The sequence below is a fragment of the Sebastes fasciatus genome, chromosome 5, assembly GCF_043250625.1.
Source record: "Sebastes fasciatus isolate fSebFas1 chromosome 5, fSebFas1.pri, whole genome shotgun sequence".
NCBI lineage: Eukaryota > Metazoa > Chordata > Actinopteri > Perciformes > Sebastidae > Sebastes > Sebastes fasciatus.
Genome location: NC_133799.1, coordinates 10,113,488 through 10,126,115, shown reverse-complemented (window position 1 = coordinate 10,126,115; position 12,628 = coordinate 10,113,488). Strand labels below are relative to the sequence as shown.

At 40.0% G+C, this 12,628-nt stretch overlaps 1 protein-coding gene across 2 annotated transcripts in view; it reads left to right on the top strand.

Annotated features, from left to right (window-relative positions):
- col24a1 (collagen type XXIV alpha 1 chain) overlaps positions 1 to 12,628 on the top strand; it is a 98,837-nt gene that overhangs the window by 48,361 nt on the left and 37,848 nt on the right. For both annotated transcript variants that reach the window (XM_074634986.1, XM_074634987.1), the window contains exons 15-25: positions 647 to 700; positions 1,584 to 1,628; positions 2,059 to 2,112; positions 2,635 to 2,688; positions 3,656 to 3,709; positions 5,802 to 5,855; positions 5,946 to 5,999; positions 7,457 to 7,501; positions 7,737 to 7,790; positions 8,568 to 8,612; positions 11,864 to 11,917. In XM_074634986.1, coding sequence (XP_074491087.1) covers positions 647 to 700; positions 1,584 to 1,628; positions 2,059 to 2,112; positions 2,635 to 2,688; positions 3,656 to 3,709; positions 5,802 to 5,855; positions 5,946 to 5,999; positions 7,457 to 7,501; positions 7,737 to 7,790; positions 8,568 to 8,612; positions 11,864 to 11,917 — 567 coding nt within the window. The remainder of the gene's footprint in view (positions 1 to 646; positions 701 to 1,583; positions 1,629 to 2,058; positions 2,113 to 2,634; positions 2,689 to 3,655; positions 3,710 to 5,801; positions 5,856 to 5,945; positions 6,000 to 7,456; positions 7,502 to 7,736; positions 7,791 to 8,567; positions 8,613 to 11,863; positions 11,918 to 12,628) is intronic.

Below are 12,628 nucleotides of genomic sequence, written 5' to 3'. Positions count from 1 at the left end.
TCCTTAAGTGAGCAGGTTGCCTGGTTTCCTCAACAAAAATGTTTACCACAGTATAAAAGAGGAATCCATATGTGTATATATATACAGTATATATGTATATATACCTGAATGTGCAAAGGCTGTTTTTAGTTAATTGTGTTTGTGTGTGTCTGTGTGAATGGCTCATATGTGCATGTGCTTGCACACACACACACACACACACATACACACACACACACACACACAACATAATTGCTACTGACATGGTTGCAGCAGTCACTGTGAAAGCCATCCCATCAGTGGCCAGCATGCTTGTAAAGGGTATTTTTCGGTCCAGCCACACATTCTGGCCATTCTCACCTCGCCTCTGTCAATTAGAGTTGAGGTTGTGGGTTGACAGTGGTGAGCAGAGCCAAGACCAGACCCACAATTGGAAACACTGTCAACACGGCTTAGTTGTGTTGTAAGGTTGTGACTAAAAGGAATGCGCTCTGTTGGAAACAGCAGATAGTGTTCATGTCAAGATAGCGTCCCTGCCAAGAAGAAATCGGAAACATTTAGTGTGAAAAATGCCATTCAGTGTCAAGGCCAGTATCAGAAGTGTGTGTGTGTGTGTGTGTATGTTTGTGATACATAAATTCCATTGTGTACCTCTACACCTCTACAGGGGGATCCAGGGCCGGAGGGACTGAGAGGAATGCCTGGTCTGGTGGGACCTCAGGTAAGTTAGACATTGGCCACTGAAAATACTCTAAATTTTAGGAAAATACTGTACAGTACTGTCCTAAAGCAATAAGTCTCCTAAAGCAATAAGTCTCCTAAAGCAATAACTCTCTTCTACACCTCATCTCTGTCTAACAGAGAGCTCTCAGCTCTATAGGGTCTGTCACAACCACACTCCATCCTGTTTTAGTCCTGTAATAATCTTGCACATGTTGAATTTTGCACAGCTACATTTGCACAATTATTTTTCATTGTAGAACAAAACACTGTAACTTGCACACTCTGCTAATGTATATAATGGGTTATTCTATGTTTATAATTTAGATTTTTTATGCTAGTTGTAGTAGTTGGGTATATTTATAGTGTATTCCAATATTCTTTATATTTTGTATTCTTTGGATATGTTTCTTTAGTGTTGACATGTACATTATATGTACTGTTCTGGTGATCTGCTGGATCTATCTATCTATCTGTCTGTCTGTCTGTCTGTCTGTCTGTCTGTCTGTCTGTCTGTCTGTCTATCTATCTATCTATCTATCTATCTATCTATCTATCTATCTATCTATCTATCTATCTAATTGTATTCTGTAAAGTATGTATCTACACATCATGAATCTAGTGCCACCATATATACATTTCCTGGTCTGTCAAAATCTATAAAGAAAACTGGAAAGAGATATGTTTCAAGAATGTCAGCTTTTATCATCCGTCAGCCTCCTCCTTGGCTTCACTTCATTTGCAAATCCCTGCATCAAAATGAATTCTGCCACTGAAGTCACTGATGCCTTACACAAATGTTCCCCTTTCCTCTCTTTCTCTCTAATCTAATGGACTAATTCTTCTACTTCCCCTCCTTTCTTTCTTTCCTCTCCCTGTGGCAGGGCCCAGCAGGACGAGCCGGCCTGCCTGGATTGAAAGGTGATAAGGTGATCTAAATATTTATATTATTGCAGTGTATCTGTTCGTAATGTGTCATTAGCCCACACATCATATAATTCTACATATTACAAGTGATCCTGCTAACGTTTGGATAACACAGCCATTAATACAAACTCAAATTCAATATCATGATAATAGACGTAGCTCGTTAACAGTTTTTTATGTGTAATATCGTTAATGCTCCACAATGTGTAGCCTATTGGTTCTTTACAGTGTTGCCATTTGATTTTATGACATTTAAACTGAATTTTGATAGCAGCTTGCCTTGTCAGTTTTACAAGTGTTGCTGCATAATGTTCTTATATTATACAGTATATACTTTATGTACAGGTATATATCTCTCATATATGGTCGTATTGTGATCACTGTGGCAGAGTAGTGCTGTGTTATATCTCTGTATGATACTGTGAAATTCAGGATGAAGTGGGACAAATGGGCGATCCAGGAGAGATGGGGTACCAAGGCGATAAGGTACGTCTCCCGTCACACAAGCGAGATTTTAAGAAAATCACAGATGCAGATCATGTGAACATTACATGCATGGAACTGTTATTACCAGCAATTTATAAAAAGATCATTAGACATTTTATTCCCACGCTAATCGGTCAAGACTTCATAAGCCTTGTGAAGTGAAAATTCTGACACAATACTCATTACTACTATACAATACTCAACAATACTCTTGTTTTGGTGAGAGCACATGTTGTAATTTTATTAAAAAAAAATAATTGGACAAAAGCAGGATCTAAAGAGGGACTTTTTCTAAATCAGGAAAATATTAATCAAAGCCTTTACACAAATCAGAAATGCATCATGTTTGAATAAATACAGATGTTGATTAATTTATTACATGAGGTCACCACATAGTGCTTGTCCCATGTGAATACACACACACTACAAGGCATGTTCTCAGTTATATGGAAATGGATGAAAACAAACACACACAAAGGGTGTGTAAGACCAGTTTTAGAGTGTTATGTCTGTTTCTTTCAGGGTGTTGCTGGCGCACCTGGTCCTACTGGGCCAAGAGGGATACCAGGACCACCGGTATGTTCGTGTGAGTGTGTATGTGTATGTGTGTAGACATTACTGAAGGTGTATTTATGTGTGCATTTAATTGTTTATGTCTGTTTTTATACGTATGTGTGTGTGCATGCCATTTTGTACAGTTTTTGTATGGCTTTTATAGACAAAGCCAAGTAAACACAGTGTACCACAATGAAATCTGGAATCTATTTTTGTTAGCTTGTAAACTGAAGTAAATCAGTCACACTCACAACACGTCGGCTTTATCATGCACTTGCTGGTAGTGAGCTCCAATGGGGGTAAGAACGAGGAGGTATAAATATCTCTCTCTATTCAGGGTGCATTATAAACGAGTCCAGATGTTGTCCTGTTTCCAGAACACCTAGTTTTTATGCAGCATCAGCTGTTGCCGTAGCTACCACAGTCCTCTGAATGATCAGAATAACCACATTGTTCACACAGTGTAATTTTAAGATGAAGAAAAAGAAGGCTTGATGTACTACCATGTAGTGTTAAGGTTTAACCAAACTTAATCAATTCAGTACTGTTTCAGCAAACGGCTTTCATTTGCTTGGGACTAAAATATTCACCAGCAAAAAATGAAGAAAACTTTCTCACACATATCAATCCACAGCTGCACAACATGCTCACACAATGTAGACTAAGCAAGCAAGCATTGCTGACCATAAAGTGTGAGAGAGAGGATCATTTAGCGTCAGGGGTTAAGTGTTTAGTGATTGACCGAGTGACCTGAGTTCAGCCCTGAACCTGATAACACGTTGCCTGCAGCATCATGTTATGACTGATTTAGTTTGTTGCTTGCACTACACCCAGCAGTGTGATTAGCATCATCATCAAATTGCTATAAGAATACAACATTATTCAGATCTACACTCAATTTATTGATGAAGAAGTATAAACACAAATCATTATCTAAATTGTGACGGAAGGAACATGTAATAATTGTGTGTTTTCTGTATTTAAACAGGGTAAAATTGGTGAGGTTGGGGCACAAGGACCACACGGGCCTCCAGGACCAGAGGTACGACATACGTATAGGCAACTATTTTGATAATTGTTTTATTGTTAAAAAATATTTTTTTATTGCGACCTCTTGATGATTCCAGGTTCTCAAATGTGAGGATTTGCTGCTTTTCCTTGTCTCACATAACTTAAATGGATTTTGGACTGTTGGCTGGACAAAAAAAGAAATTTAATGACATCACCTTGGACGCGATATTGTGATGGCATGTTTCATTATTTTTCTGATGGTTTATAGACCAACCAATGAATCTGGAAAATAATCATATTAATCAATAATGAAAATAATTGTTAGTTGCAGCCCTAATTCAGTCACTGATATCTTGACAGTTTTAAACAGATTACTGAGTATTCACGGACCCTACAATGATTCTTAATGATTTTTGTGACTCCCCGACCTATTTCCGCTGGATCATCACTTTGATCAATGACATGATGAGTTGAAAACTAATGGAAGGATTACCATGGAATTTGCTTTACATATTTATGATCCACAGAGAATGATTTGTATTGTTTTTGGTGATCCTCTGACTTTTCCTCTAGTGCCTTCATTAAAATACTTTTTATACACAAGAAATATGACAATCTTGCAGATTACAATGAATTTGACTGAGCACACTCATCCTCCCCAGATGATCAACTTTGAATATTTTGGACACACTCCAAGCTTTCCTTTATCAATAGATCAACTTATAAACTTTGTACAAAAGATATTACATAATTGTTTAATACTATGTTATCTGGCTATTCATGGACACCAAAGGATGAACCTACTGATGGCTGTGACACCATGACCTTTCCTCTTTTGCCAGCTCTAGGCACAAAATTTCTTCTTAAACACCTCAAAACATAATTGGCAAATAATAGAGTTGTACCGATACCAGTATTGGAAATGCCTCCGATACATCCTAAAATGCTGAATTGGGTATTGGCGAGTACACAAGTGTATGCACTGATCCGATATCACGTTATCATATGATTTATAAGCTCATTTACGCTACACAGGAACAACAACGCGTGTCACTTGCTACCTGATCCATACATCCTGCCCGATCGGTGCTGCGCATGTGCAACTCTCAAAAGGGATGAGAGAGAAGTGAGATGACTCACTATTTAGGATGTAAACTTAATGATCCCCTGACTTTTTATCTAGGCTCATCATAAAGTCAAAATATCACTCTGTCAACTTCAACTTCAGTTGATTTAAAGAACACATAACCCAAAAAGGGGTCATTAGACTGACAAGAAATTAGCTAACTTTGCTAACAGTTATTAATGGTGTTGATATTCATGACCAAATTATCATGGATGTTTTTCTCTAGTGCACATGGTACAATAAAATGCATCTTGGATGGGCTTATTACATTCCTGCAACAGCCACAGACACTGAATTTTTTTATTTCTTTTGTCAGAGCATTTGATTGATTTATTGCTGTCAGAATGTAAAGAAAAAATATAACGAAAAACATTTCTGAAATTCATTACCCACCCTAGATTTAAGAGAGAAAAGTGAATTGAACACCATTAACCCTTTGTACCTTGCTTCCCCTGTTCTGGCATCTCCCTCCAGCATGTCGGTGCTTTGGATACCTAACCTTTTGTCAAAGAGGTCATTGTTGATGCTTCAAAGTATGTGAAAAGCATGGAAGTCAGGAGTGCAGCATGAACATAGGTCACATAGGCCATAGCTAACCGGCATATTTCTCTGAAATGAGTGATTGTGTCATGGCAGGCATGCCTGAAGGTATTCAGCCTCCATCAGCTCAGTAGCAATTCATCACTATCTCTAAATCAGTTTTCAATAAGCCTGCCTATACACTCAAGAAAGGCCCCACCCCTATGTCTGCTTGACACAGATTTATGCAGGATGCCTTCAGTGATTTGCAAAGAGGAGCCACTGTAGTACATCAACATATAAATAGGCCTACTTTATACCTGCCATTATAAATGCAGCATAATCCTACCCCTCCTGTAATGTACACAGAGGTGCAAAAGAGTTCATTTATTGTGTGGGATCAAATTCAACCAATTAGTCATGTGACATGACAGGTGAAATACAATAATAATTTCTCTCTTCTTTGTTTTTTTGCAAGGGATTTCCTGGAGACATTGGCATACCAGGGCCCAACGGTCCACCTGGACCAAAGGTACAACAGCATCTCTTGCCCTCTCTCTCTGTCCATCCATTCATTCATTAAATTCATCCAATTGAATTCATGCATTTGGCTGTGTTTCAGGGTTTGCAGGGTGCCAGAGGGCCCCAAGGCCCGCCAGGGCCACAAGGAACACAGGTGAGACAATTCAACATCCAGCTTAATTCCACACGTCTGCTCGGTTACTTGACTTGCTGATACAGAAAAGTGGAAAATATGGCTCATCAAGGGATTTCCATTGGATCATTAGTTTGAGGCAAGATTAACTAACTCAATTCTTCTCATTTAGCATCTAGTCATATCTCAAACAGTTGGAGCTTAGATCCTTGTGGGAGTTTTTTTTCTCTGCCATATCTCTCGGGGCATGTTCCACTGGGTGAAGTCATGATTCATCATTGGATGCTTATAAAAACAAGGCTGAAAGTTTTCCAGCTGTGGAAAAAAGGAACAGAAGCCTTTTGGAAGGCGTACAACACACGTTTCTATTGTGCTGAATGGTAGAGCATTGACCTGGACACTGCTCACAGGTGTAGTTGGCCAATGGACTCTCTTCTCAAACGCATTTTTCTGGTATAGGGTCACAGTACATTTCCTCAAGCACTATACTTGAGTTCAAGTACAAAGGTAGATTACATTTATCTGACAGCTGTAGACAGTGGCGTAGGTTTGGTTTCAAAAGCTGGGGGAGCATAGTGAAGGACGCAGTTGAGACCTTTAAAGCTGCAGTCGGTAACTTTGAGCAAATATGATAAAAAGTTATTTTTATAAAACGGTCACTATTTTCTGACAGTAGTGCATTAGATGGATAATCTGTGTAAAAAACATGTTCTTCTGTGTCCTGTGCTCCTAATGGCATCTGCCAGATTTCACCACACCGAAGGAAAACAAGCAATCAGAGCCAAGCAGTCTCTGCTTGCGAAACTTGCTAACTCTGATCAAACTGTCAAACTGTTACTGTAATGCCTATTTGTCTCCTGTAAAATGAGAAAGTTTGCTCCAGCCGGTGGGCAGTGATTTGTATTGGCTTGGCTATTTTCAAGACGGTGGCCAGGTCACAAACTTTCTCATTTTACAGCTAAACAGTACGCTACTAGATGTTTCTGAAATAGGCATTACAGTAACAGAATATTGATTCATATTTGATCAGCGCTGCCTAGTTTGACCGATCAGTAGTTGTGAGTTTCACAAGCAGTGATTGACAGCTGCCTAGAGACTCCTCGGCTCTGATTGGTCGTCTTGATTCGGTGGTGAAATCTTGCAGATGCCATTAGGAGCACTAATAGGAGGCAGAGAAACATGTTTTTTTCATAGATTATCTGTCTCATGCACTACTGTCTGGACAGAGTGACCATTTTATTAAAATAACCTTTCATCATATTTGCTCAAAGTTACCGACTGCAGCTTTAATGTTGAGAGTTAGAAGTCATGCAGATGGAATGGTCACGTTACTGTGTGTGCATTTCTTGATGTTGTTTGGTGTGCAAGCTGTATTTACTTGTCTGTTGGATTCTGCTGTGTATATGTGGTCATGTGTTTGTGTGTGTGTTTACGTGTGCAAATATTTGTGTATGATGAATTATACTGTGTTTCTGCAGGGCGATGAAGGACCACTCGGCCCACCTGGCAGCGGTGGCCCTATTGTAAGAACTCCCAGATTCACATACTGTAAATACACAAATACACAAAGAGACACGTGCACACAAACTGAGCCTTTTGCAGGTGGTTTCAATGAAACAATTCCCTTAGATGTTCTATCAGGAAGCAGCTGGGATGAGATGCGATAAATACATGATGAGCGAAGCTATCTTTTGATCATTACGTGTGTGTGTGTGTGTGTGTGTGTGTGTGTGTGTCTCTCTCTGACTGTCTTTGTAGGGGAGACCTGGAAGGAAAGGCTACATAGGCGAACCTGGCCCCGAGGGTTTAGAGGTGAGTCTAGTTCTGTAACAATATATCATGCCACAATATGGGGGATGATGGGAAATGTGTTAAATATGCATTGTTGACTTAGTATCATCCTAAACTGAGTGCTTACCACATGATCAAGACACCTCAATTCACAAAAATCTTAACTTGTGTTTTTGGTACAGACCAGTCAGTTCCTGCCATTCACATTGTTGAAGACCTGTGATGCCAAGCAAATGAGAATAATCTGCTGTAGCTACTTAAACCAGAACTAAATACCTCCATCTTTAGGACACTGACAGTCCAACTCTCAGTTTAAATTATTTAACTGTCAGTTTGTTCTCATTTTTTCACTTCAGCACACCACAGCATTCCAGACTTGATCCTCACCCTGTTTTATTGGCTGTAATTGGCTTTTGTACCCACCACAAATGCAGTGCCACGATCATGGTATCATGTGTTTCAAGATTTTACTATTTTGTCTAGTGCTTACTTCCTTCTGAGTGCCAGTGTCTTCATGTTTGTGACCCATTTATTTTAAGCCCTAGACTAACTGTGTTGTAAACATGCTCTTAATTACGAGAGAGAATTATTTCTTCCAGGGCTATGATGCATATCAGCAAACCACAATGAGAAGTAACACAAAATTATTCCCAGTCCCATGCAGTCTGTGTGTGTGTTCCTTTGTACACTTGTGATATCCTGTTATTCCTGTGCCAGTAGCAGGGCAGGATGGTGACAGAGATCTCTTTAATTACAGGAAGCTAACCAGCTCTGTTTGATGTTTTTTTTTGCTTGCAGGGAGAAAAAGGGGACATGGGAAATGTTGGAAAAATCGGAGCGCAAGTAAGTTGCTTTCGCAGTTGTAACGTACAGGACTGACATTAATTAACAGCCATCCTGCTGTCGATTAGTAGCTTCTCATTAAATCCCTCTTTAACAGTGTCGTTGTGGAGTCTGTGCTGTAGCTTTTTATTAGCTCTAGTTCCTGTCCTTAAATGTTTAATAGTTTGCTTAAAGATTAATGTACACGTTGCATTGAGATGATGACGCAGTGCTTCCACATTTAAGTGAATTAAATCCTCCGGTGTGGCAACTGTGGAGGAAGTTACAGGAGCATTTGCTCATGTCTTGCTTTTTTCCCGACCCACTTTTTAAAGTTGAGAGACATTTGGAGCCTCTCCCACCACCAAATAGTGTTCTCATCATGAAATTGGCAGAACACCACAGTAGAACAGAAGGAACACCAATCAGAGATCCTCCTCATTTGGGTTGCGCATTAATGTTTATGGCTCAAAGCCTGCCAACGTGTGTTTGACGGCTGGTGTTGCCTAAGAGTCATACTTAAGTTGTCAAAGTATAATAGCTTAAGTAGAAAACATTGAGCAAAAAAGGTCTTTGTCTATCAAGTGGCTTTGCAAGTGTACCAAAACATCTGTGTAAGGATTGTTTCTAAATGTACCAATTAACTGCAAAATCACAGTTTGATGTGTCCCGCCTCTCTGTTTCATGCTTCAGTTAATTCTTTATACCCAACACAAATAGTCTAGAGGGTTGTTAAGACATGGCTTACCCTTTGTTAAAGCACACAACTGCTCTGGACATCCAAAGTATGTCTGCACTTCCCGGCGGCCCCTTAATGTTAATATTTGCATTCTGTGCATAGTGGAGGCAACCAAGCGGGCCATGTTGGACTGTGTTGCTGCAGTGCACATATGAGAGGGATTAAGCACTTACTGAGTAGAGGCGCCTTTGAAGCCAAGGAGGAGCAATGGGGCTATGCAGAGAAAAAAAACAACCTTGAAAACATACGGAGGCTCTAATGAATGCCATTACATCAGATGTGCAAGAACACTGAGAAAGACTGCTGTTGACTAGTGCAGGTTAGCCCAGGGTCGATGCAAGGAGGCCGTAGGCCGCCGCCTGTCTTCACCGAGCACCCTTGTATCACCATGAGGCCTCCCATAAACAGTTTCAAGGGAAATTTTACTGGAGCTTTTTACAGTGTTGTCTATTTTAGCCAATTTAGATTGACTGCAGTGTCCCATTTTTAAGTCGCCCTCCTGTCCACAGCTAATAAAACATCTAGCAATTACCAAAGGCAGCCACAGGTGTGCTTTGAAATATAGTTCACGTCAACCTCTGTGCTCTCACTATAAGTGACCTCGGCTATATTTCTTCTCTAACTGTAGGTTAATGGTTGTGCCAGTAATTTTGTAACCCAAGCCGTGTCGGAGAAACCCAATCGCCTTCAAACAGTACTATAAAAGCTCCCACGTCTCGGCCCTGTCACATGGAAACCCCTTTAAAACTGTTTCCTTCTGTTAAATGATACAAGGTACCACATTGTCCCACTTCTTCTCCCAATTAAGGGATTTGAGGTCAATTTAGAGCTCCCGTTCCCATGCCTGCAGGCTGCATCCCCTCACAGACACTCTGCTACTAATCCGTCGCTCAACTGCTTTACTTGCATCCAACAGGATAATACCCTGTAGGTGATGATGCATGAGTAACACTTTGAGGCTGTCAGCCTTTCTAGCTGAGTTAGGGAGTAGCGAATGGAACAAATTCTCATTGTGTTTATCTTAGTGGTCTGTTTCTTGTCTTTCACTTTGTCACACTCACTTGATCCATCTGTTATGTTATTCTCAGTTTCTTTTTGTCCACTTTGACTCTTGCTTTCCTTCTCATTCTCTAGACACATAGAGGGATACAAAAAAAGTAAATAACATATACTATACGTATGATTATGTGACACAAGTAAGAATAGCAGGCATGTAGAATCTCGTTAACTTTAACTATGTGAATATATCATTCTTCGAGGAGGAAGCGCAGCAATAGAAATTGGCCCTCACAACCAGAGAGAGAGAGATGTAGTCTGACCGCGCTGGTTTTGTGGTTGGCCAGAAGTGAGTCCATGGTGTGCAATTGGACAGTCATATGAATCATTATAGTAACACTGTAATTCATGTAGGTTTAAATGTTTTGGGAGCTTGCAGTGTCCCGCTGGTTTAGTGCACATGCTGTGGTGCTGCGTACTTGCAGTGTTGTGGCTTTGGTCTGGCTTGTGATCAGTGCACGTTACTTGGTTAATTGGCCACTCTTCATATATTTTCACGCTATGTTTTGTTTTGCTTTTTTAGCAGAAATGAACACAATGAGTGGGTTTCAAAAAGTACAGTTGGCCTTTCTGGCTGAATGTCTCCCCAGCTACTCATAAGCCTTACTGTTGGTCTGGAGCTCCAGATTGTCCATAGAGAGGCTGGCACCGGTCCAGACCACAGGCCCTGTCCCAGACGACTAATCTGGAAGTGGTTAAGCTTCTCCCATAACTCTCATATTTACATTAGCTGGTGTTTTCCCCCATGAGGACTCCTTTACTAAGCAGTATCTGTCTTCTTGGGGTCATCTATATTGAGTTACTTCATGCTGTGATATGGCCATGCTCATAGTAATTTCCAACCTCTGATATTGTGCCCAAGAAATATGTTGATCTTGCTTCATGCCAGACAACATAGTTTAGTTCCACTATTCACAAAAGCTTCAGAAAATATCAAGGTTGCAACCTTTTTGTGGCTATCTTTGTTGAATAACCCTTTATTATCAATTCCATATGGATTGTAAAACAGTTTTTTAATCAATAATAGTGTGCCATGGTTACTGGCAAATAATGGTGTATCATCTGCTTTAGCTTTGTTCGTCTGTCTTGCTGTTTACTGAAGCAGGAATTGGCTTGTTTACACCTAAGACCCCTAAATATAGAAAGATTTCTTTGAAAAAAAAGGATATATTCTTTGTATGACAATCAAATTGTAAAGCTTTTGTTTACAAGTAAAAGTATATCGGGAATAAATCAAATATTAAAATTAGAAGTGCCTTCAGAAGCAAACCTGCAGGTTTCTCCTAAGGTCAGCAGTCCCTTGTTTTCGCTTACGTAAGCATTGCATTGTAATCTATGGCCTCTTGAATTCCAGGTGTCCTAACAAGTTGGAAAATAACTCAACTTTCTAACAAGTTGGAAAATAAATCAGGCCGCACACTAACATACTTTCTCCTGATGCTTGTGTTGATCTTCTCTCCTCTCCTCTCCTCTCCAGGGTCCACTAGGCATGATCGGGATAGCTGGAGTGGTGGGAGTTCCTGGTGAAAAGGTAAGGAGTGTGTTTCTCTATCATTAGGCTGTCAGTCAGCATTGGCTGGTTGCTTGTCAGTGGCAGACGCCTGCAATTTGGGCTGTGTTAATCAGCCATGGCGGGAGGCCCCAGAGGGCCCAGAACACACATGCTTAGATGAATACTCAACACTCTCACATCCACATTCATAACAATATAGTCAAATCCATGTCACCATTACTAATTCTAGGGATGTCCCGAATACCATTTTTGGGCTTTGAAGCTTCGGTGAGAAATATTCGAAGGTATTCGAAGCTTCGCGGAGCAGCGCATCAGGCTGACATGTTCTTCTGTCTGTCTCCATCTCCCCTGTTTCAGTGCCCGGTACAGTGATACTGCCTCACTACTGTCCACACATGCACATCTACGCACAACAAACAACGATATCCGTCTGAGAACAACTAATAACAATTAATGTTGAATATGAGTAATAATAATAATGTTGTGGGATTATTCTTTATTTCATGGCCTATATTGGATTTATACATTATTATTACATACTGTATACAGTATTTATATATTACTGTTTAAATAAACAAAAACATTTAAAAACAAAGCATTCCAATACTGATTTGGAGATCGAATACCATGGCAACGATCAAAGCTTCGACGCATTTGGGTTAGCCCTATTTAATTCATGAGAAAATTTCACTTTAGACAAATTGAACTGTCACCATATGTCAGAAACCT